The sequence below is a fragment of the Malaya genurostris genome, chromosome 1 (assembly GCF_030247185.1).
Source record: "Malaya genurostris strain Urasoe2022 chromosome 1, Malgen_1.1, whole genome shotgun sequence".
Lineage (NCBI taxonomy): Eukaryota > Metazoa > Arthropoda > Insecta > Diptera > Culicidae > Malaya > Malaya genurostris.
In genome coordinates, this window is record NC_080570.1 from 17277681 (window position 1) to 17301482 (window position 23802).

At 38.8% G+C, this 23802-nt stretch overlaps 2 protein-coding genes across 3 annotated transcripts in view; both read right to left on the minus strand.

The window, feature by feature from the left end:
* Positions 1 to 23802, minus strand: part of LOC131433731 (rho GTPase-activating protein 100F) — a 116024-nt gene that overhangs the window by 21589 nt on the left and 70633 nt on the right. Inside the window, exons 4-11 of one of the 2 annotated variants that reach the window (XM_058600306.1) lie at positions 21476 to 21598; positions 21231 to 21368; positions 6366 to 8016; positions 5953 to 6296; positions 5611 to 5885; positions 5391 to 5548; positions 5253 to 5332; positions 4961 to 5192 (exon numbers count right to left, since the gene is read on the minus strand). In XM_058600306.1, coding sequence (XP_058456289.1) covers positions 4961 to 5192; positions 5253 to 5332; positions 5391 to 5548; positions 5611 to 5885; positions 5953 to 6296; positions 6366 to 8016; positions 21231 to 21368; positions 21476 to 21598 — 3001 coding nt within the window. The remainder of the gene's footprint in view (positions 1 to 4960; positions 5193 to 5252; positions 5333 to 5390; positions 5549 to 5610; positions 5886 to 5952; positions 6297 to 6365; positions 8017 to 21230; positions 21369 to 21475; positions 21599 to 23802) is intronic. The other variant, XM_058600314.1, reaches the window with a different exon arrangement.
* Positions 13929 to 15795, minus strand: LOC131433858 (uncharacterized). Its single transcript, XM_058600466.1, has one exon. The coding sequence runs from the start codon at positions 15213 to 15215 to the stop codon at positions 14106 to 14108; it is 1110 nt and encodes a 369-aa protein (XP_058456449.1). The 5' UTR covers positions 15216 to 15795; the 3' UTR covers positions 13929 to 14105.

Genomic DNA, 23802 nt, shown 5'->3' on the forward strand with positions numbered 1-23802 from the left:
GGAAATATCGACACAAAGATAAATTAAATAAGTCTCAACAAGGCTATCAATATTCTATTCGCATCAAGATTTACAGACGTCTCGACATAGTATTGTTTGGCAAATCATCATGAATAGATTATATTTGAGGCTGCTGGGCCAAACAAAATCAAATTCAACTAACTAAAAAATCTATCTGACACTGCGGATTGGTGTATTGAATTTATTTAGCCAGACCCAGACAAGTAATACTATGTTCACACTATTTGATGTTTTAAGCGAAATAACACGTTTTAATTTTGCGTTATTTCATTTTCAAAAATGTCACACTAAAACATGTTTTCCCGAAATAACATGATATAACAGATCGGCTGAAAAGTTCGTATCGTTCCTATGAGAGGGCGCCACTAGAATTAAATCCATACCATTTTCAGTTAGTACCAACCTTCAAAAGATACGTGTATAAATTTGACAGCTGTCTGATTATCAGTTTGTGAGATATTGCATTTTGAGTGAAGCTACTTTTGTTATTGTGAAAAAAAAATGGAAAAAAAGGAATTTCGTGTGTTGATGAAACACTACTTTTTGATGAAAAAAAGTGCCGCCGATACCAAAAAATGGCTTGATGAGTGTTATCCAGACTCTGCACCGGGCGAAGCAACAATTCGTAAGTGGTTTGCAAAATTTCGTACTGGTCATATGAGCACCGAAGACGATGACGCAGTGGACGTCCAAAAGAGGCTGTTACCGATGAAAACGTGAAAAAAATCCACAAAGTGATTTTCAATGACCGTAAAGTGAAGTTGATCGAGATAGCTGACACCCTAAAGATATCAAAGGAACGTGTTGGACATATTATTCACGAATATTTGGATATGAGAAAGCTTTGTGCAAAATGGGTGCCGCGTGAGCTCACAATCGATCAAAAACAACAACGAATTGATGATTCTGAGCAGTGTTTGGAGCTGTTATATCGAAATAAAACCGATTTTTTTCGTCGATATATAACAATGGACGAAACATGGCTCCATCACTTCACTCCGGAGTCCAATCGACAGTCAGCTGAGTGGACTGCACGCGATGAATCGAACCCAAAGCGTGGAAAGACTCAACAATCGGCCGGTAAGGTTATGGCGTCTGTATTTTGGGATTCGCATGGTATAATTTTCATCGACTACCTTGAAAAGGGAAAAAGCATCAACAGTGACTATTATATAGCGTTATTAGAGCGTTTGAAGGACGAAATTTCATAAAAACGGCCTCATTTGAAGAAGAAAAAAGTTTTGTTTCATCAAGACAATGCACCGTGTCACAAGTCGATGAAAACCATGCTGAAATTGAACGAATTGGGCTTCGAATTGCTCTATCATCCACCGTATTCTCCAGATTTGGCCCCCAGTGACTTTTTCCTGTTCTCAGACCTCAAGAGAATGCTCGCTGGTAAAAAATTTAGAGACAATGAAGAGGTAATCGCTGAAACTGAGGCCTATTTTGAGGCAAAGGACAAATCGTACTACAAAAATGGTATCGAAAAGTTGGAAGATCGCTATAATCGCTGTATCGCCTCTGATGGCAATTATGTTGAATAATAAAAACGAATTTTGGCAAAAAAATGTGTGTTTCTATTCAACGATACGAACTGCTCAGCCGAACTGTTAATTGTCAGTAAAGCACAACCCTGCTAGCATTTTCCTTCACTTTTCGACTATGTCAATTGACAAGCTGTTCCACAACAGCAGTTTTCCATCAAAGTAGCCATGTAATCATAATAAAACAAAACTGAAAACTGGTTCCAACGTTGCCAGGTATACCGATTTCTCGGTATTTATACAGATTTTTTACCTCTATACCACAATACAGATATGTACTCCCAAAATACCGATAATTCACGGATCACACAGATAAATACCGATTTTGGTTTTTAGCTTGAATAGACATGAGAAAAGGTTGTCGTGGGACCTTTTTTTTGCTCACCTCTTGGTGACATTTTCTACTACTTGTGTAGAAGAGATTCTGATACCGATATGATACAGATTGAACATTTTTTTCTTGAGATCGCATGTGCTTTGATTTTCTTAACTTAGGTTAGGTTCGCTTTTAAACGATTAGATGTAATATTTAAGATACAGACAATTCGACTAGTTTTCAGCGGTTTATTGTTTTTCATCAATATTATCCGGATCTGTCGTTCCCCTCGTAATTCGCACAACTATTCCATTTTTGGGCAGGTATGGTTTTTGCCAAAATTAAGTAGCTGGTACGTGCTTTCATTAATGAAAATGTTGGTCATAGTTAAAAAACCATTGCATTTTATTTCACTTTTTTTTCTCATAACTTTTCATATTTCTTTGACAAAAGTAGTAATTTAAAGATGAAATGCTATTTTTCATGTACAAAACAGTTGCAAGATATCATTAAAGTCAAACAATTTATTTAAAAAAACGTTTGATTATGTATGATTGTTTTTTTTTCGCCAAAATGAGACTCGCCATTTTCGCCCCACCCATTTTGAGAATTTCGATGTCGAGGTTGGTTGCATTTCGTAACATTCCGAGTGAATATATTTCTTTTTCCGCACATTTTGTGGCCATTTTCACCCCGGTCTCTGATACTTCATTTAATTTTCGTCAAAAAGTAGGAAGCCGTTTATATCAAAGATAAACTCAAGATAAAGTTGTCTGCAATTTCTAAAGTATCATTTCAATAGGACCCATCGATGAGCTCGGTTCACGGTTCGCCCACATTATCGAAATGACGGAATGAGCAATGAATTAACATATTACTCGACTGCATGATTTAATAGTGCACGATCGGTTCAGTGCTAGAATTTTCGCCTGAGTTGGCTGCTCGATCAACCTGATTGACAGTGACATTATAAATTTCATTGAATATTCGCTTATTTTATGAATGTGTTAGTGTAAAATTTAGGCGATTTAAACCTTTTCACTACACCCCAGCTAGAGGAATGGATAATGCTGACTAAGGTAGACCGTTTTATTAATTTCCAGCGAATTTCAACAGTTTATGTTGGTATTCTAGGAAGAACTGGTTATTTACTAGTTCTGTATATCCGAAAAATATGAAGATTTAATTTGTATATTCAAATATATAATGTTTTCGTTTAAAAATAAGCTGTAAATCAGCACGAAAACGTGCAAAATCGGGAAAGAAGAAGAAGAAGACGAATTGACAATTCAGTCCGCATCTTCACACTCAATTCCGAATGATTTCTGAATCAAACGGTTGTAGGCGAACTTTATTCGGAATCGGTTGTTGCACTGGAGTTGGAATTGATTCGGAATTCCACATGGAATTTCGAATGAAAATTTCTCGCCGATTCGGAATCCATTCGGATCTGATAATGTGGGCGGTTTCAGTCTTTTGATAAAGATAAATAAAGATATTTCATTAAAATAGATTTATTTTCCATGGTTGAATTTGGAATATTTACTAATTCGGACTAATCCTACAAGGTTTCGAATTCAATCTCTAAGAAAACGCAGCTCCCAGAAAGCACTTTTCACCCCATGGCATGGCTCTATTCTAAACACTAAAACGCTGACTTGCTGTCTACTTTCGGAATGACATCTCACAAATCTGGTCACAAATATAGCGATAAATATGTATGTACACAATCTACTGAAAAATGTCAAAACAAAACATACACACACACAGAGCATGATCCACGGGGTTTCTATTCTCTATTGATGAGCAAATCGAACACAGTGTGTGTGTGTATGTATGTTTGTGTGAGTGAGTATGGATGTGAAAAGAGAGAAAATGAAACTAAACATCAATCCCACAGTGCTGAACTGGAGAATCGGAGACAAACAGAGCATGTGGTTATGGTCGGTCCATTGGCAGGAATCGCTCACTCCTATTCATTGATTGGTATTCGTAGTCATTGATTGGTATTCGTAGTATAAATTCGCAGCGCCTGAAAGAGCACACCTACAGACGCACGTACTCACGCACACACACGAACGCACACTTTATCGTATTCGAATCGAGGTACGACGGATTGTTCTCACACAAGGTAGTTGTGGGCCAACTGTGTTTGTTTTTTTTTCATTTGCTGTTGTCTATTTTTGAGTGTTGAGTGTTGGAAGAATTGTGTTATAGTACTGGTTAAGCGTTCAGTTCTAAGTGTATAATTGAAAGGCAATCGAAATAAGAGAAATATTTACACAGAAAAGGACAAACACATATGGATATTTGTACAGTTGTTCAAAGTTTCGTTCGGTTGTGGTTTTTGTTTTCCAATTCGATCGACTACTTAAAAGAAAAGTTTGTTGAGAAATATTTCATTCAGCAGTTTCAGCAAATTGCACATGATTTGTTATAAAAAAAAACAAACAAACAATACGAAGACAGTTGTTTGTGTGAGAGCGCTTAACTGGGTAAGCTTGCATTTGTTCTATGATTGGCTGAGCGTGTGTGAGTTTGTGCGTGTGGTTATGCGAGATTGGGTATCGAATGGAAGGCAAAAACTGAGTGGGCGGGGTGTTAGCTACAATGAGTTACTACTACTGATGAGAGTGTGATGCGATGGCAAAGGAGTGGCGATTCCTGCAAAGATGAACAAGAACTGGGATTGCCAATGGCTTTTCTTAAAGAAATTCCTAGCATGAATCAACCGTTTGACATGAATTATGGACACATGCTGAGGCTTTTCAAGTGATTGTTTGTTTCGAAATAGGATTAACATAAAGTGAAACAATTCTAACACTATTGTACGGTTTGCATTCAACACCGGTCACCTGGGGGTGACAAATAATAACGGATAACACAACAGAAATGCCGTGCGTGACTGACAATTTTGGCTGGCGGAATGATGGCTGCGTTGGCTAGGAAAACACAATTGTTATTCGATCAAAAGAAGACAAAACAAAATAACAATACATGTAAACTAAAAACAAAACACACAACGTCTAGACTTGCAGTTGGACGCTTGCTAGCAGGAAGTCAGAGATTACGTTACCTGAAGTACCAACGTGCCCGGTGCCATGTTGAGGCTGGGGCCAAATTTGCAGAAGATATTTGAGCACTGCGATCGGTTGTGCGTGATCGATCTCTTCATTGGGACCGGCGCTGGATGAGTGCAGCATCAACGGAGGACCCATAACGGTAGCCAAGGCTTGGGCGGACATCTTGTTACGTTCAGATGCCGAAACTACCAGCGAAAGATGGTCCAGAAGGAAAACCAATGTCGCCTGTTGAAGCGTGTGTGTGAGTTAACTAAATAATCTAGACCGATCCGATGATTCACTTACCCGATTTGCCCTTGGTAAACAATCCAAAATACTGAGCATCAACTTGGCATTACCTTCCGGGTCATCTGGCAAGCAAACACCTGAAAGAGCAATAACCAAGGTGATTAGTAATTCAGTTCCTACCCTAGATGACCAAACTACCTAGCGCATCTACGGTCATTTGGAACAAGCACTTGGTAAACAGAGGCTCCGGGAGCTCGCGTAGATACTCCTTGAGGACACCGGTAATGACGTTGATATCTGGCACGTGATCCGGTGTCAATTCCACGGCTCGACTATTCCGCTCGAATGCTTCCCTGTAACACAAATATCGAATAGTAGCAATTCTCGAATCAATACGCTACACACTGGATCTAACCTCAGTAGTCGCTTCTTGGTAGCTGAACCACACAACCGATAGAGCCCGATAATGTCCAGGCCTCGTCGTTCGACTTCCTCTACGCAGCGACGCAGAATAATAGGAACTGGAGCGCTTCCGGGAGCACCCTTGGATTCACGCGTCACCACCGTTTCCAGATCTGCACCGAACAAGGCCGGAACACTTGCCCGCAGGCTTGGCAATCCACGGCGCCTGTACAGCTGGAATGGGTCAGTATGTCGCAGGCGCAGATAGATCGTACCTCGTGGTTCAACCTAACAATAGAACTCATAGAAAATCACCAACAGAGTCGTTTGGGGTTACGACGACAAAACCACTCACCTTCAGTGCCAGCTGATGAATCGGTGATTGTCGGAGCAGTGTGGTGAGCGATAGGGCACCCCGATAGCACAGTTTGTGTCGATGTTGCGGATCCCACGAGTAGACCAGAACGTCCAACTGCTTGTTGCACACCAGGTCCAGTTCGAACGATTCATCCCAATCGAATTGTAGATCACCGGATCGAACGACCGTGCGAGCCTTGTGAATACGATCGCACTCCAACACACAGTACAGATCCCGGATCATCGGCTGCTGGGTCTGTGTGGTTTCTGACATGGCCCGTAGGCCACGACCCGCCAGTAGATGAATCCAAAGCATTCCGGACATTCCAATGGCGTCCACCACTAAAAAAAGCAAAAAAACAAATCAACCCATTCAAAGATGATCTGATTCAAGGGTTTATGCAGTCCTACCTGGTTTATCCAGCTTGTACTTGGTGTACTCGGCCGGATTAATATCAATCTGTCGGTGAGCTCGCGGCAGTGTTGTGCTCGGTGTCGGTGCCGGGCTCTGGTGACCGGTTAGGGCTGCCATAGCCGAACCCGGTACACCTCCAGGGCCACCCTGGGTCAGTTCGAGTAGTTGCCGCATACGGCGAACACTCGGCGATCGAATGGAGGACGGTCCGATGTGCTGTGAAGACATGGATCGTACTGGCAGTGAAGACATTCGTGGGCCGCCTACCGTTAGGCTATGCCGATCGAGTGTTCCGCCGGTGAGACCGGTTCGGCTGCTGTAGATGTGTTCGGTATTTTTCAGGACATCGTGAATGTTTTCTGCTGAACAGGAGAACCGATGCGCCCGTTGTTGGTTCAAGATGTCGCGGGAAGCTCGCATCTGTTCGCAGATGGCTGAACTGCTGGGAGCTCGTCGTAACCAGGCTCGGTATTCATCCGAGGTGAATATTGAAGGGCTGGCGGTAATTCGCTGGCGTAGATCACGAGGATCCCTCCGAATGGGCAGTGAGTACTCAGGAGCGGATAAGTTACCATCGGTTTCATCCTGTAGACGATCGCCGATCCGACTGCGGAGACCCATTCGGGATCCGGGCCGTTCCCTCGGTAACGAATTGAATTTGGCGAACTCTGGGCCACCACCGAGAGCCTGTGTGCTGCCACGTTGGATTGCCGCAGCCATCGCCGGGTGGTTATAGTAATAATAGCTAGGTCGGGGACCGATCGTAGCTTCCGTATCGCTTGAGTAATCTATTGCCGGACGGGAACGCCGCTGAAGAGAACCAGTGGCACCCAACGGTGATGGAGCATATTTCGGTGTGCGTGATGACGGTGGAGGATCGTAACGTCCGTAACGACCGAGGGTACCACCAGCGATTGGAGCCGCTTGTACCAGATCAGACTTCAGACTAGACCGTAGGAGGGCATGTCTTCCGAGCGATGCATAATCCGCGTATTCGACCCGCGGCAGATGTTGATCCGAGCCACTGCGCGGAAACCGTTGGTGGGATTGTGACATGCTAACGCCAGTTCCGGCAGACAATCGACGGCTGGTGGTGTTGCTCGGATAGAAAGCGTGCACCTTCTCTGCCAAGCTCTCCAATGTCCCGGCATTCTGGTAATACGAGTGAGATGTCTGAAAACCATGGGTTCCCTTCGGTTGCTCGGTAATGACAGACGGTGGTGGCGGTGGTTTGTAGCCCCAGCTCGGTGTTTCCACTGGCTGGCCTGTGCGGCTGTTGTAATACAAGTCTAACTGTTCACTCTGAGGGCTGTAATTGTTTAGGCCCAACCCTAGCCGTGAACGGGATTCGGTCATCTCACGACCATCCCCTGTCCGTCGCTCCCGCGAAGATCTCGACGAACGCGGTGCCCGGTCCGAATCGTCCAAATCGTCATCCCGCAGATCCCGCTTGATAACCACAACCGGCGGGGGTTTCTGTTCGGGTCGCGACATTTGATGGGGCCCGGGGGAGTTAGCCCCCCGTGAACCACGCCGTTGCCGGATGGCGAGCACAAGACGCCGTGGAATCGACATGATTATCACCACATCATCCAGTGACATCCGCGTAACGTCGACCAGATTGACGGCTAGAATCTCATCGCCTACCTGTTGAGTTAGTTGACGAATGGAATGAAAGAACAAATTCGATTAACATGAATGCCAGTAATTACGACGACGTCAGTTGAAGCGAAGAGAGAAGTAGTTCTCTAATTATGTTTGACCAGCTACTCGGTTACTTGCGTTGTGTACGTGCCTGGCATTAGTTGTCTAGGCAACGAAAGTTGTCAGTTCTTTTGGATTTCTACGAAGTTAGGTACAAAAGAGATTTTTTTGTGTTCGATAGAGACTCGGCTTGTCTCAATTGCAATATAGCAAATTTCCAACTGGTTTCCTTTTACATTCGATCGATCCTATTCCCGAACTACATCTGGGGAAGCTGAAGAAATTAACACACAAACGTGTTATCCTACCATGAAATCATGTTCTTTCCAACCACTCTCTTATGGGAAAAGTTTCTCACTCAAAACCACATCACATACGATAAAATTCATTCTACATTCTTAATTTCCCCGTACCCATCAACGGCAGTACGGCAGAATGCCCGTTTCTGCTTCTCCGCCTGCTGCGATTCAACAACGATTCTGGTTATTCAACCGACGTGGCCAACCTCCTTACTTTTGGTAACAAGGCTATTAACAATTCGACATGATAAGAACATTTTTTGCCTTCCCTTTGTCGGTCATTGTCTACTACTGGCTGTGGTTTTCTTCGATTTCACAAATAATGCCACGGTTTTGTATTTTGTTCCCTTTTTTTGCGGGATGTGGCTACATTAGCTATTTCAAAACTGGAACAGTTCTATTTATGACGACAAGAAAAACAAAAACTACGACATAAACAAAAGAAGTAAGATTGGATTTTATCTAAAGTTTAACTAGACAAAACTGAAAATGTTGAAAAATCCTAACCAAAAGCAATATTGATTTTATAATGTGCTTCGAAAAAAAAAACATTTAAATAAAATTTTGTTTCAACCTTAGATTAAACTCAATGTCCCAGAAAACTTTCTGACCGTCTCCCCCAAGCTCATTCGCCCATGAATTCCCCCTCCACCATTCAATTTGTAGTTAATTTGATTTTTTCATTCATGTTCCATCGAATCACTCGATCAGTGCTGATGGATTGATTTGTAAAAAAAACCAGCTAATCTGGCTTGCCGATCCTGTGCTTAATTTTTCCAATCCACTCTCGCTTCAATGCCCTGCGGGGGGTGGCGGACCGGTGGCAGTAGGCGGACGTTTGTTTTTGTCAGTTTTTATACAATGACCACCGATGGATAAAAAGAAAGAAAGAAAGAAAAAATCGTTCGACGTTAAACCACCCGTTCATAATCCTCTCAACTTCTGTCGGTTTGCCTGCCGGCCAGGGGCAAGGATTTTCCATGCCGTCACCGAGAGAAATGAGAAAATTCCAAGATTAGCCTTCGCCGCATGATCCACCAAACGCCCGCTGGGTTTTGATCCATCGGCCTGCAGTATGGAAACGCTTGGTTGGTAACAGTATAGTGATTTTCACTGTCGGCTAGAAAAGATTGCGATGCGATAAGATAGCGACAAAATGCCGCAAAGATAGCGAAACTGTCATTCGCATCTATTCAACCCCTTCGAGACCACAAGCCAGAAAAAAATATTTTTTAAATTGACCGTTACAACAACTAATTATTAAGAAAACTGCAGTCATAATTAATTCATATTGATAATGCGTATGATTATGGCTTTAACTTGCACGGATTTTTTAAGCGTGTGCTATTTATTTGACATAATGTACGATTCAGACGATCCGCCTCCTTCCGTCACCGAAACGTCAGCTTCCGTCAAAATTAGTTTAATACTTTCTTTACCGGAACGTTCACACGCTCCGTCCGTCAAGACGTTCCGTGACGGTGACGTTACGTGTGAATGGCTCCATAAGAATACATGTAATTAATGTTGACGGTGCCAGTGACGGAGATTGACTGTGACAAAAGAAGACGGATCGTCTGAATCGTACGTAATTATTATTTTGTGCTTAGTATGTACCCTTTTCATTTATATTTTGTATTAATCGACGCCTTGGTTTTCAAAACCTCGTGCTTTAATCGATTGTGCTATTTGTCTACTCTAAAAGGTTGGTCGTCTTTGACAGATATACATTTGTTGATGCTTTCGATGAAATAACAATTGTCGCTAAGGAATTTTACCAGTTGAAAATGCAATTGGCCTCAATCCAACAGCCGATTAATTTTTCTTTTGCCTCTAATGCTAGTTAATTTCAATACAACAGACAGCGAAGGGGTTAAAAAAACTGTCCAATTTTCTGGCAGCGATGCCAGGTGAAATTTTAGGCGTCTGCGTATTAGAAATGGTCCTATGCGACCTCAATGTTTAGAAGTATGACGAAAAAACCAAACGAAAACCCTACAGTAATAGCAAAAGTCATTAAAATGGATGATTGTTTATAAAAATTTCGAAAATCTGCAAAAAAGTCGGCTTAATTGCAAAGTCTGCTAACAAACGAAATTTCAAATTTACATATCAATCCGCAAACCTGGCATCAGTGGTTCTGACGCTCATTATTTCGCAATCCTGCGACGATTCCGTCGCATTCTATGTCAAGCTGAAAACCACTATATCGAAAAATCAGTCCGGCGATTTTTCGATGATCCGTAAATGCCAGGCAAAGCTTTTCGAGAAGAATTAAGAAGCACAGACAGGGTTGGTGGCCCATCAATTTCGGTTTCGCTAGAACCACTGCCAAAAAAAAAAAACAAAAGAACAAGTAGGCCGTGCCTCTCTTCAGTGTCATCTCGGCCTGTCCTGCTTTCATTGTTGTCATTCTACAAAAAAAAAAACAAACGATGCCGTTGTCCGTTGAGTTAAGCAATTTTATTGCACGCGTCTCTACAGAAATCTTGGCCCGAGGCTTGAACAATTTGATTAACTGTGTGTGAGTGATTTGGTCTGGAAAATTTTCAACTAATGGGATGTTGATTAATCTGTGGGCCATTTCAACAGAATGTACTCTGAAACTTGTGAAGAACCAGCATGGCCGATTGCCAAAACAAAATGGACTCTGGAAACAGATTTCGTTCGCCGCTCGTGTTGGTACTGATATGAACTCAGAGGCGTTTAAATTGCCGCAATGAAAGGTTTTTCGGTACGAACCGAAAATTGCCGGATTCTCCAGTTCTGCAAATTATCGTTCCAAACGAATTATTGTATTTTTGAAAACTAATTTTGAATATTATTGGACATTAGTATTACCAAGTAGTGAAATATGATTCAATATGCGGTTCATTTCAAAACTAGACACCAGGTTTTTCCGATTTCCGACATTTTTTTAGAAAATAACTATTCCCACTCGACGGGCTGCCCAAGTAGTAATTCGAATAATTTTGGGATTTAATTAGGGTGTTGTAGTTGATTCAGCAATGACTACATGTTTTGTAGCAGCTATCAACCATTCCGCTTTGAACAAGTAATATAATAATGTTTAAATTGTTTTCAAAGATTGTATAAAACCTTTTGCGCGGAATAACAACTTATACTATGTTCACACTACGAGTTAAAACGTGTTTTAACTCTGATTTCATGTTTTCCTTTTGCGAAACGTCACATTAATACTATGTTCACACTATGAGGTAAAACATGTTATAACTCCGATTTCATGTTTTAAGCGAAATAACATGTTTTACTTTTGCGTTATTTCATATTCATAAACGTCACATTAAAACATGTTTTCCCGAAATAACATGATATAATTGTCAGTAAAGCACAACCCTGCTAGCATTTTCCGTCACTTTACGACTATGTCAATTGACAAGTTGTTCAACAACAGCAGTTTTCCGTCAAAGTAGCCATGTAATCATAATAAAACAAAACTGAAAACTGCTACCAACGTTGCCAGGTATACCGATTTTTGGTGTTTATACAGATTTTTGCCGTCTATACCGCAATACAGATATGTACTCCCGAAATACTGCTAACTCACAGATAAGTACCGATTTTGGTTTTTAGCTTGAATAGACATGAGGAAAGATAGTCGTGGGACCTTTTTTTTTGCTCACCTCTTGATGACATTTTCTACTACTTATGTAGAAAAGACTCTGATACCGATATGGTACATATAGATTTTTGCGCCAAATACAGATTTTTGGAAAAACGCCCTGGCAACGCAGACTGGTACAACCACTTTTGGTTTTGAATTAAAAGATGACTTTTTTGGTTATTTGCTGCTCAAAAACATTCGAAACGTTGGCAATAAGAGTGAAACGATAATATCCTTCATAGCTAGGAGAGGAGCCAGGAGTACCTGGCTTATTTCTTATTTTTCGGATGTTGTCAAAATACGTTTTCTTTCCTACCTGCGACGTAGGCATTTTTGCAATTTGTTTATAAACAAACTCAATACCAAGTGATATGTCATGCGTATAACATAATCTTAGTGTGAACAGTGCGGTTTTAACATTATATTACTATCGTTAAAACATGTTATTTTCTGCCGGTGTGAACATTATTAACTCTGATTTTATGTTTTCATTTTGCGTTATTTCATATTCAGAAGCGTCATATTAAGGCATGTTTGCCCTAAATAACATAATATAATTGTCAGTCAAGCACAACCCTGCAAGCATTTGTCGTCAGTTTTCGACTGTGTCAATTGACAAGCTGTTGTCGAATCAGTTTTTCATCAGAGTAGCCATGAATAGGGATGTCGAATTACTCGATTATTTAATAATCGAGTATAATTTTGTAACTAATCGATTGAAATTTATTCGATTACCTGGGTTATTAATCGATTACTCGATTATTCATTCGATTATTATTGCTAATGCCGTGAATTTTTAGACTCTAGCGCTAAATATTTTGACAGAAACTTTTCTATCGCACACTAATACTATTGCAAATTTTTGACATCTTACGTCTGTAATGTCAACATCAAGACAGACTTATTTCTAATACTTGGAGGTGTTGAATATTTATATTCGAATATTCAGATGGCGGATATAATTATAGAAATATCTAAGCGACGCGCATCGGTAAACACTATTTATCATGTGTTATACGGTTATTATTTTCTTGGATTATCAAAAGTTAAGTTGGCCGTCATATTCAGGAAGCACAAATCAACAATCGCCAACTGGATTAATAGTTTTCAACGGAATGGATCATTTTCAAGAAAAGATTATAATCGTGATTTACAAAAGTTTGGATGTTATAAAAGAGAATGGTTGGTGAATTTATACCTTACTAATCCAACGTTGTACCTTGAAGAATCAAAACAGTTATTCACTCGAAAGTTCAACATAGCAATTTCGGCCTCTTCAATATGTCGCATACTTCACCACGAAGGATTGACTAGGAAAACGCTTGAGCGTAGAGCCATACAAATTCGAAGCAGAAGATATTGTTAGATTTTGTGAGGAATTGCGCCAACTTAAATGGGATTACCACAATTTGGTGTTCTTGGATGATGTCAGCTTTGAATCAAAATCTATGTTACGAAAAAGGGGTTATGCAGTACAGGGGCAGAGGTTTATTTGTAGAGGCGAGTTTGTGAGACGCCCCAGAATTTCGTTGTTGTGCTTTATGAATCAGGAAGGCATTCGTAAAGTTTTCAGTACCGAAGGCACTTTCAACAGGGTAAAATTTTTTAATTATTGCAAAAAATTCGCTCTTGACTCTAGTGAAGTCCAGTGCTATCCAGGATATTGTTCCATATGGATTCTCGATGGAGCTCGTATTCATTGTGATTCGGAGATAATCTCATATTTGCGGTCTTTAGGAGTGTATGTTATTTTTCTTCCTGCATATTTCCCTTTCTTCAACCCGATAGAGATAGTCTTTGGATTGGTGAAAAATTTTATGAAGGAAATTTACCACGAAAACCATCAGAATGACATATCATTTACAGTTGCTCAAGCGATGGTTATATTTTCCAAGTATTCAATAATCAACCTTTTTCGTAAATGCGGGTATATAAGAGGAGGAAGATTTGATCCAACAATTGTCCTTGAAGATAATTTAGTTACTTTGGGATTTGAATACAACAAAGAGAAGAGAAAGAAGTAATTGAAATTTGTCAAATTCAATATAACTCCATATCAAAGTGCTCAATATATTTTGTTTTTTTTTTTTCTGCAATAACATTCCACTTTAGTGATCAATATCATCCATGTCTCTCACTCGACCAGCTAAAGAGACACCGAGCTCAGATTCCTGAACCTGCACGGCTTCTTCTGCTGCTGAAATGAATGATTCTCCAGTTCTATTTCGTTGTTCAAGAGATTCCAAGCATCGCTTTACCAATTGCATTTTGACGAGCAAGTTCTGAACAGTTATGTCCAGGTCTTCGAAAGCTTCGCGAAGTGACACGATTTCATCATGATATCCAATGTTTACACTATGAGCAACAGCAAAGCTTCGCCGAATTGATTTCAAACGAGGCAATTCCTTCACAGAAAATAACTTTATTAAATGTACTGGAGGGGCTTCTAATAAAAGCTCTTCTTGGCGATGTGGCGCGGAACAACAAATTGTATTAGCCCACATCATCCACGCAATATTATTCGCCTGCCAACTGTCACTATGTATATCACGTAACTTCTGAGCAAGTACAGCCAGGGCTTTATTCGTCACTGCTCCAGCTTTGTCGCGATCTTCCGGCTGTAACAAAATTTCGCAAACTGTTTTAAAAACACTTTTGTTATTAACAGAAAGCGAATAAACATGCAGTAACAAATGAACCTCTTTGCTTCTCCAATTTTGCAAAAGACTGGCGGTAACTTTATCTACTGTGTAGCATCTATGATTAGCTTTGTCGTTGAACAAAGCAAACCGTACGAAATCATCTTCCTGGGGAACAGAGCGGGAACTCCACGAAGGCATTGCAACACCGCTTTCATCAGCTGTAAAAATCACTTCTCGCTTTAGATACTGTTTTGAAAGTAACCAACAACTATGAAGGAATTGTTCAGTATTGTTCCCGGATACTCCCCATTTACCCATTTCCTTACCGGAGCTATGGCCCTTGAAGTCTCGCACGGCAACCAGCAACCAACAACCAAACAAACCATTTGGTAGTTCATTTTGTGAAAGTCCGAGTTGCTTTGGCTTATTATCAATATTATGTGTATCAGATAAGTTATGATAATTGTCAATAGGTAATAAAGCAGTAACATTGTCATCCTCTTGTAAAGGGTCGTCTTGAGAATAAATAAATTCTTCTGAAAATTCCTCCTCGACTACCGAATTTGATCTAGACATTTGATTTTCCTCCGCAAATATACGAGCTTTTTTAGCCGTTGTTATTATATTTGCTGTAATAAAAAACCGTAATAGTAAAAATTTAAAAAAATATGAAAAAGTGGCTTACATTTATTCACTATAGCTGCTGCAAATTGAAGAAAAATAAACGAAACAAACTGTCATCACATACCAGTTGCATCAAGGATGCCGTGCACATCAGGGATGCCAGGTTAAATTGTTAAGCAAGTTTTAAAAAGTATGTGCTATTAAATTGTTGCAGAAACAGTTCGCATTTTATGGTGCAAAAATGAAAGTTAAATGCTCTAAAGACGTAAATTTCTAAAATGTTCATTTAACATCTGATAAGTACAATCCTTAAATATCTACGGCGTTAATCAGAAATCTGTAGATTCAGGTATAAATTTGCATAAGTGGCATCACTAGTTTTCATATACTGGACTTATTTGTATGTGTGTACTGCGGGAAACGGACTGTGCAAATATTTATTTCGCAAGAGTCTAATCAAGTATGAAATGCGCAATACTATTGGATTTTTTTAATTATTCGATTAGCTCAATAATCGAATATTAGTTTTAAACTATTCGATTAAATATTACTCGATTATCTGAGTTATTAATCGATTACTCGATTAATCGATCGATATTACGACATCCCTAGCCATGAAATTATAATGAAATAAAACTGGAAACTGGTACAACCGATTTTTTGTTTTTGAATTATGACTTTTGGTCATTTGTTGCTTAAAATTATTCATTTTACCTAAATAATAACCATTTCGATGCAATGAATTATTTAATTTAAAACTATGACCAAAAAGACATCGAGGAACTGTGGAAAACAACGCTTCTTGATGCCGGAAATGTAATCTTTCATTTTTTCTCTGTAGATTTTCCTATTATGAAGTATTACAAATTATACTACAAAATTTCTAGAACCTAAAAAGAGTAAAGATCAACCGCAACTCACTCTTGAAGAGAGATGAAATTCGACACAAGTGCTTAATTTCTGTGTTTCTAAACAAACTCAATAACAAACGATATGCGTAGAACGTAATCCAAGTGTGAATAGTTCGGTTTTAACTTTATATTATTAATGTTAAACCATGTTATTTTCTGCAGGTGTGAACATAGTATTAGGCTGTAGACCATTTCGCAAATGATTTTAACATTAAGTTAAAACTTGACAGTCGACTAGTTATTTAGTCATTGTCAAAAATAATTCCGCTTGAAAGCATGCTTGTTTTTGACAACGCGATAGTTATTTTCCGACACTGAAAAAAAAAAACTTATGATAAAATTCTAATCTCAGGCCTTTAGTAAAAATTTTGCCTTTATGATTTTTTTTTGTTTTTGATTATAGAGGGTTTAACCTTAAGGTCATTCGCCTCTTCGGGCCACACAAACTTTCTTACTCTATGTGCAGGGTTGGGAAGCGAACGCGGACGGGCAGCGTTGAAAGGCATCGACTTACCCATCACGCTATACCCGTCCCCAGAGTCTGTATGATTTCATTTTATACTTTCAGTCTTAGAAAGTACCCAAAAAAATTCAATACATTGTCAAACAAAGTAAGTTTATCTCAAAGTACTTCTTACGTTCGCTGTATTACAATTATTATACTGCTTGATATCATTTTATTTTCAATGTAAAGAAAACCCAAGTAACTTTTCATCCGTCAGACTTTGAATTGAAGAGAAAACTGAATACTGTACACAATTGAAAATTGAGAACTGAAAACTGAAAACTAAAAATTGAAATTTGAAAAACGGATAATAAAAAAATGAAAACTACAAATTAAAAACTATTAACTAATAGCTAATAATTAAGAATAATGGATAACAAATACTCGGAAACTAAAAACTTAGAACTTAAAATTAAGATTCAAATATTTAAAACCTAACACTAAAAAACTAAAATCTAGACACTTTAAAATAACAACTAAAAACATAGAACTAAGCACTAAAAACCAAACATTGAATAATGAAAACTGAGATCTAAAAACTAAATACTAAAAACTAAAAACCAAAATCTAAGTCCTAAAAACGGAAAATTGAAATCCGAATATTGATAACCTGAAAACTGAAAACTACAAACTAAAAACTTGGAGTAGAAAACTAAAGACTAAAAACCATAAACCAAGCACTGAGAATTATGAGCTGAAAACTGGAAATCGAACATTTGAGAACTGAAAAAAGAAAACTAAAAGCTGAAAATTCAATTTTGGAAAATCGAAATTAAAAATTAAAATTAAAAATTAAAAGCTAAAATTTAAAAATAATAACTTGTCGCTAATAATTAGAAATAAAAATTAAATACTAGACACTCAGAATCAAGTACTAAGGACTAAAAATTAAAAATCGAAAAATAAAAGATATTTCTAAAAACTAACTAAAATAACAACTGAAAACTAATAGCGAATAACTAAAAATTGAAATTTTAAAACTAAAAACTACGAACTAAAAACTAGCAAGTAAAAACTAAAATAGGAATCAAAAGATTAGAAACTGAAAACTTAGATTTATGAACTGAAAATTAAAAACTACAAACTGAAAACTAACAACTACAAATAAATAGCTATAAATTGAAAACTGAAGACTAGATACTAAAAATTGTGATTTATAAAAAAAATTTAAAAAATGGAAAACTAAAAAATTAAAACTGCAAAATGAAATCTTAAAATTACAAACTATTAGTTAAAAACTGAACACTTAAAACCAAAAAACCGGAAACTAATAAATAAAAACTGTAAACAGAAATTTGATGATAACTGAAAAAGGAAAACTTAAAATCGAAATTCGACAAAGGATAATTTTAAACTGAAAGCTTCCTCATTTCCATCGTTTCACCAAATAAAAGGTAAGAAGCGGAAATTGTTTATATTTTACCTATTTTCCGGAAAGACAACTACTAATCATTCTTACTGGAGATTCGGGTAAGTTTGAGGTTTAGGATTCGCTCTAAGTTAACGATTTGACTATGGTATAAGATGGAACCGACGACACGACCAGGCACTCCAAAGAAAAATCAGCATTAAAACTGTTCGCTAACGATTTACCGCCAGTTACCACAAATCTAGCGACCCCTTGTAAATGATAAAAATAATCTTCTCGAGCAACACTGTTTAAGTTGCTATGGACTAGTTACCAAGAAACCCCAAAACAAATAAACATGTTTTGAAAGCGGTGGAATAGTTCTATTAGTGTTAAACTTTGTCCAAATTAAGCAAAAATGCATTTAAATGAACTCGATTTTCGGAATTTAGTCGAAACTATGGATGAAACCAACGAACGAGGACAATGATCTGTTTCCAGCGATTCATCCGTACACTTCAACTGCTAGCTTTTCTGGGCAGTAGGATTCTGTGTAATATGCCGGTGTCAAAATTGTTTTGTGTCGGTTGATTGCGCAGCAGTGGAAACAGTATTTCACCTTGTTGGCCACTATTCGAGGATTACTAGTGGAATTCCACAAAGAAATCATTTTACCGTACATTATGCAGGTACCGCAGAGCACTAGCCTCGCTCAACTCGTTGTCGGTCATTTCCATGTCTTCCTTCTCACACAACGGTTTCAAGTCAAGACCTGAATTTTGAACTTGGCTTTATAAAAGACATAACTCATACTCCTCAATTTTTACATTCCGCTCGAGTCAGGTAAATTCATTAAAATGTTCCATAATATAATAACCGATCTGAAATTTATTTTGTTTACATTCAACTTGCCTTCGATACGCAGTAACCAAGGTTATGGTGACTGTTATTCAAAATCAATAAATATATCAACTTGTGCTGCCAGTTTAAAAAAATTCACTAGCGTTTTCGATTTGACATTTCCAGTTACTGAGGGGTAGTAAAATTTACGATACAGTTTTGATAGACGAGTGGCAGGTCGTGTCGTCGATGGAACCAAACATAAAAAGTTGTCAGAACAATACTTAAACATTCTTGTCAAATCGGGAGTTCCAAGTAATCATTAATTTAACACACAAAAGATCGGTAATGATGAAAAAAATTTGATGAGCCATTCCTATACGAGTGCAACATAGGTTTCGTCACGCGATTCATTCGTCACTACACAAAAAATAAACTAAAATTCACTTCTACTTAGCATAGAATCTCAATCATAAGAACATCATTTATTACATTTTATATAAAAATAACAGTTTATTTCCGAAAAATTTTGACGGGAGCAAAAATTTTTCACGTCCGCACGCCTACTGCGATCGTTTCAAATTCTCATGCTTATTACCTACTCCAAGTTTATTCGAACTCCAGCCTGTTCTTCTTGTTCTGCTTACTAATTGAATACAGCCCATTCACATGAATTTTGTAATTCAGCAATTTCTCAAGAAAATTTCGGATTTTGCTCAGTCAAACAAATAATTCTTACATCCTCATGGTCACATGTGTTGTCGAACGATAATGTTCTTGTTCGGATTAGTTTTTCTCCATTCATTGGCTTTCGTACTTCTTTCATATGTGCAGCACAGTCCCAACTGAGACTGAATATTTTAGGAAATATTTCGGAGAGAAAGCCCGTTTCCGCGATCGTGAACCACCAAGGAAAAACTGTGTCGCAATTATTTGAAACTTTTCGAATACAAACGAAACCAACTTCGGCGGCAAACACCATCTGCGCTGTGGTCAAATGTCAAAAAATGCAGTGCTGCCAAAATATATTCAAACTGCCTTTAATCACTTCATCGAGAAATATAATTTTTGAACTGGGTGTTTTACTTTGTCCAAGAGAAAATGTTCTTTTTCTTAAATCTGAACTAGCATAGATTGGGGTTTTACCTAAAATTGGGTTGTACTCTGCTAACTTGCATGTGACTTCAAGTGTCATCCGTCGTACATCGACTCCCTACACAGTTACATTCTTTTTGGCATATTCGGTCTTCATAAATATTTAGTAAATGAAACCCAATTTAGCGAAAGCCGAACCTAGCCATTGCTTCATCGGAGTGGCTTACTTCCCTTTGCAATTTTTTGTTTCGTTTCATAAATACAGCAATTTAACCAATACTCTCTAGAGCTGCCAAATGTCAGAAGACACCTGCTCACAACCAGGGGGGTTTCGGAGAGGTCAGAATAACTTTCTTCCTAAAGTCATTATCAAGAGCTTTCATGGCAGTTTCGCCCGACTAGACACTTGAACAAAGCAGAAGTACGGCACGGATGCAGCAGATACCGGAGGAGGCCGACGAGGTTCGGCCCTAAATGTTTATTGCACTTTTCGAAAAGTTGACTGTGGAAATATCCGACCCAAGTGAGAGCAGCATTCTTGCTTCACTATGAACCATCCCCGGCCGACAGAGGCCACGTTAGACGGGTGGCTCGATGGTTGAAAGGAATAGTAAGCATAATATGAGAGATGTTCGACGGAAGTGGGTCGAATCGTTGAAGATGATGAGATGGTGATGAAGGTTGATGAAAAGGGCCTGGGGTTTGGTTTAGTCAGCGCAGAGGAAATAATTCAATTAAAAGTTCCCTGAAGCATTTCGGCACGGTTCTGTTGTATGAAAATTCTCTTAATGTTTGCAACTCAAAGTGTCTACGTCCTTCAAACAATGGAATATTCTGGAGCAAAATTTCAGATGGAGATGTTTTCACGATTGAAATGGACTGTCAGAAAATTGCATACTGATGATACTTAAACAATGAGTTTAAGAGTAAACAGTAGTTTTCTTTCGAATCAAGAAGATGATTGAACTATTTGTACAACACCCGGAGGCTAAGTAGTGATCAATTCTGTGTAACAAGCCGGAATAATATCCAATTACACCGATCCGTTTTCTTCGTTTTAATCTCAGTACAGGAAGGAAAAACAAAAGGAAAAAAAATCTGGAATCAAACGTCATTGCAGCAGAAACGGGAAATAAAAACCAAATCAATTTAACGCCTCGGGGAACTGCCGTCGTCAGAGATTTTCCGGAGAGTATTTAATGAGAAAATTACTTCACGGTTCTTTCATCTTCGTCGCGCCGCCGTCGGTCATTAATCCATCCACTTACCCGCAAACAGCCACTGTTGTACACGGCAGACTCCAACGCTATCCGGGAAATGAACACCCCATCGGACCGGTCGGCACCGTTTCCTTCGCGAATGTACAGCCCCAGCGTTTGACCGGGTCGTTTCACTATTTCCACCAGCTGTCAAGGAGAGGAAGAGGAATTAGAATAAAAAATAAACGTGAGATGATGCCAGTCAACCCGCTAATCGTCGCGATGACGGTGACAGCAGCAGACACCTGACTTACCTGCACCGTGTGACGTGCATCGGCCTTGTTAAGAAACTTCTGGCCTGCTTCGACGGCCTGTCGGCTTCCCATGCAGCGGGGCTCCAGAATGCGCACTATCATTTCACCACGCCTTTCCACCGCCTGTTGATGGAAAATGGAAGCATGACAGACATTATTTTCCGAATGGTGGGAAATATTTTCCCGGAATGCTACAGCGAAATTCAATTAGCGGATAGGCGGATGAAAATCGAAGCAGTAAACGCACCAACGCCGGCGAATGAAATTACTTGCTGCGAGTGCCACTTTGGTCTTGAAGCGCAGCTCAAGTTGAAATGACAAGCCTGCAAGGAAAATCGAACTCACAAGCTGGTTATCGCAAGAAATACAATCCCAGTGTGTTTTGCTGGCAGTCGTTTCAAAATTTACAGCCAACTGCGATGGGCTAACCATTGGAAATAAACAAACGTTTTGAAATAATATTTCGGAGAACAATAGCTCTTGTCGTTTTCGCTTGAAATGAACAATTGAACAGTTCTAGAAATGGGTAGTAAGTCATCAGACTTCGCATTCTCCAAATTGGGATGAAATAAGGAACAAACCAACTGTCTTGCACGGTCGGACTGATCAATTCGATTTAAAACTGACTTGTCAAAAAAGAACTACTTCTGCACGCACTATTTCAATTTAAACTCAAAAATCGTTACTTATACAAAAACAAGTTATACACTGAAAAAAGTTTCATGTGTATAGAATTATGAAATTAACTGAAAAATTCTTCTATTTTTTGACGTGAATACGTTTTACTTTACTATGGGGCGCCTTTTCAAAATTTATCATACGATAAGTCTTTGATAATGAATATCTATTGTTTTATTTAGCGTATCAACATAATTTTTGCTCCTCGTCAAAGGAGATCGGTGATCTGCCATTTGTGATAGAATTCTTAGCAGTATAATAGTCACAAATAACTCTAAATCAAAATTTACTTTGTACTTTGTTCATTCCAGTTGATTTGTTAAGCTTAGGCCAGAATCCAGGTCCAGAATTCAATTTCAGTTTCAGAATACAAGACAAATCCAGAATCCGTTTCCGTTTGAAATTGAATGCTGCTGGAACAAAAATTGTGGTTCAGACCAGAATTCAGATAAAAAATTCCTGAAAGCTGAATCTGATCTCAAATTCATCTGTAGATTAGAATGCAGGTCCAGAGTTCAGTGCGAGAACTCAGGTTCAGAATTCAATGTCTACACCAGAATCCTGGTCTCGAATACAGTTCATAAATTCAGTTCAAAAATGCAGTATTTCGTTGTAGAATTTAGTCTCAGAATTCAGTTCAAGAGTTCCGATTCAGAGTTCAGTTCCAGATTCTACATTAAAATTGAATTTCAGATTTCAGGTCAAGAATTTAGTTTTAGCGTTCGGCTCAAAAAATCGGTTCTAGAATTCAGATTCTTAAATCTTAAGGAAACTATACCATCCATTTTATTCGTATTCACGTCATGTCTCTAAATCGGTGGTTGTTCCGGAATCCACATTGATTCGGAATTCGGATTCCACATGGAATTATGAATGAAAGTTTTTCGCTCACTCGGAATTGATTCGGAATTCATTCCGAATTGGTAATGTTGAACGCCATTGAATAGACTTTCCAATCTACGAAATTGGCAGCGCTGCCACAGAGTGAAAACATCTCAAAGCTACCTAGATAATGTTTTCCATATAGTTCATCTCATTTATGTCAATGTTGCTTGAGAAAAAACGGGTCAATGCGAGCGTTCTTTCTACAAACAAACATCTTTCACGAAACTGAGTTGAGTTCGTAAATAACTCGAGTTTCAGTCCAATAGCGTTGAACGTACACAGTTAAAACCGATTCTCGAGCTCGGCATATTGAAATGCCGAACAACATCAGCAACACGTCATTTACATGCTCTTTTTCGAAATTTGTCGAAGTAATATTCTGATATCTCGGTAAAGCACCTTTTCACCGTAGTTTGGCATAATATTATGTTGAATTTGGCAGCAAAACAATAAATATACCGAGACAAGAGGGCAAATCACTCTAAACTTCGTCTGAACTCAAACAAATTTTACCGAGAGTAAAGGAGTTTAGCAGGGATCTCGCTGGATTAGAATGGGATTAGAAAAGTTTAGCCTGGATCTGGAAAAGCAGTATTTTGACATTTGTTTCTTTTCTGTTTTTGTTTTCTTTTTACAACTGCTCAACGCCAGAGATGCCAGGTCATTTTTTCAAAAATCTGTCTGTGAAAATCTGTGACTGTTTCCCGCACCAAAAAAAAAAGGTCTCACAACCAACACGCTGTGTAACTTTTTGGTGCTAAACT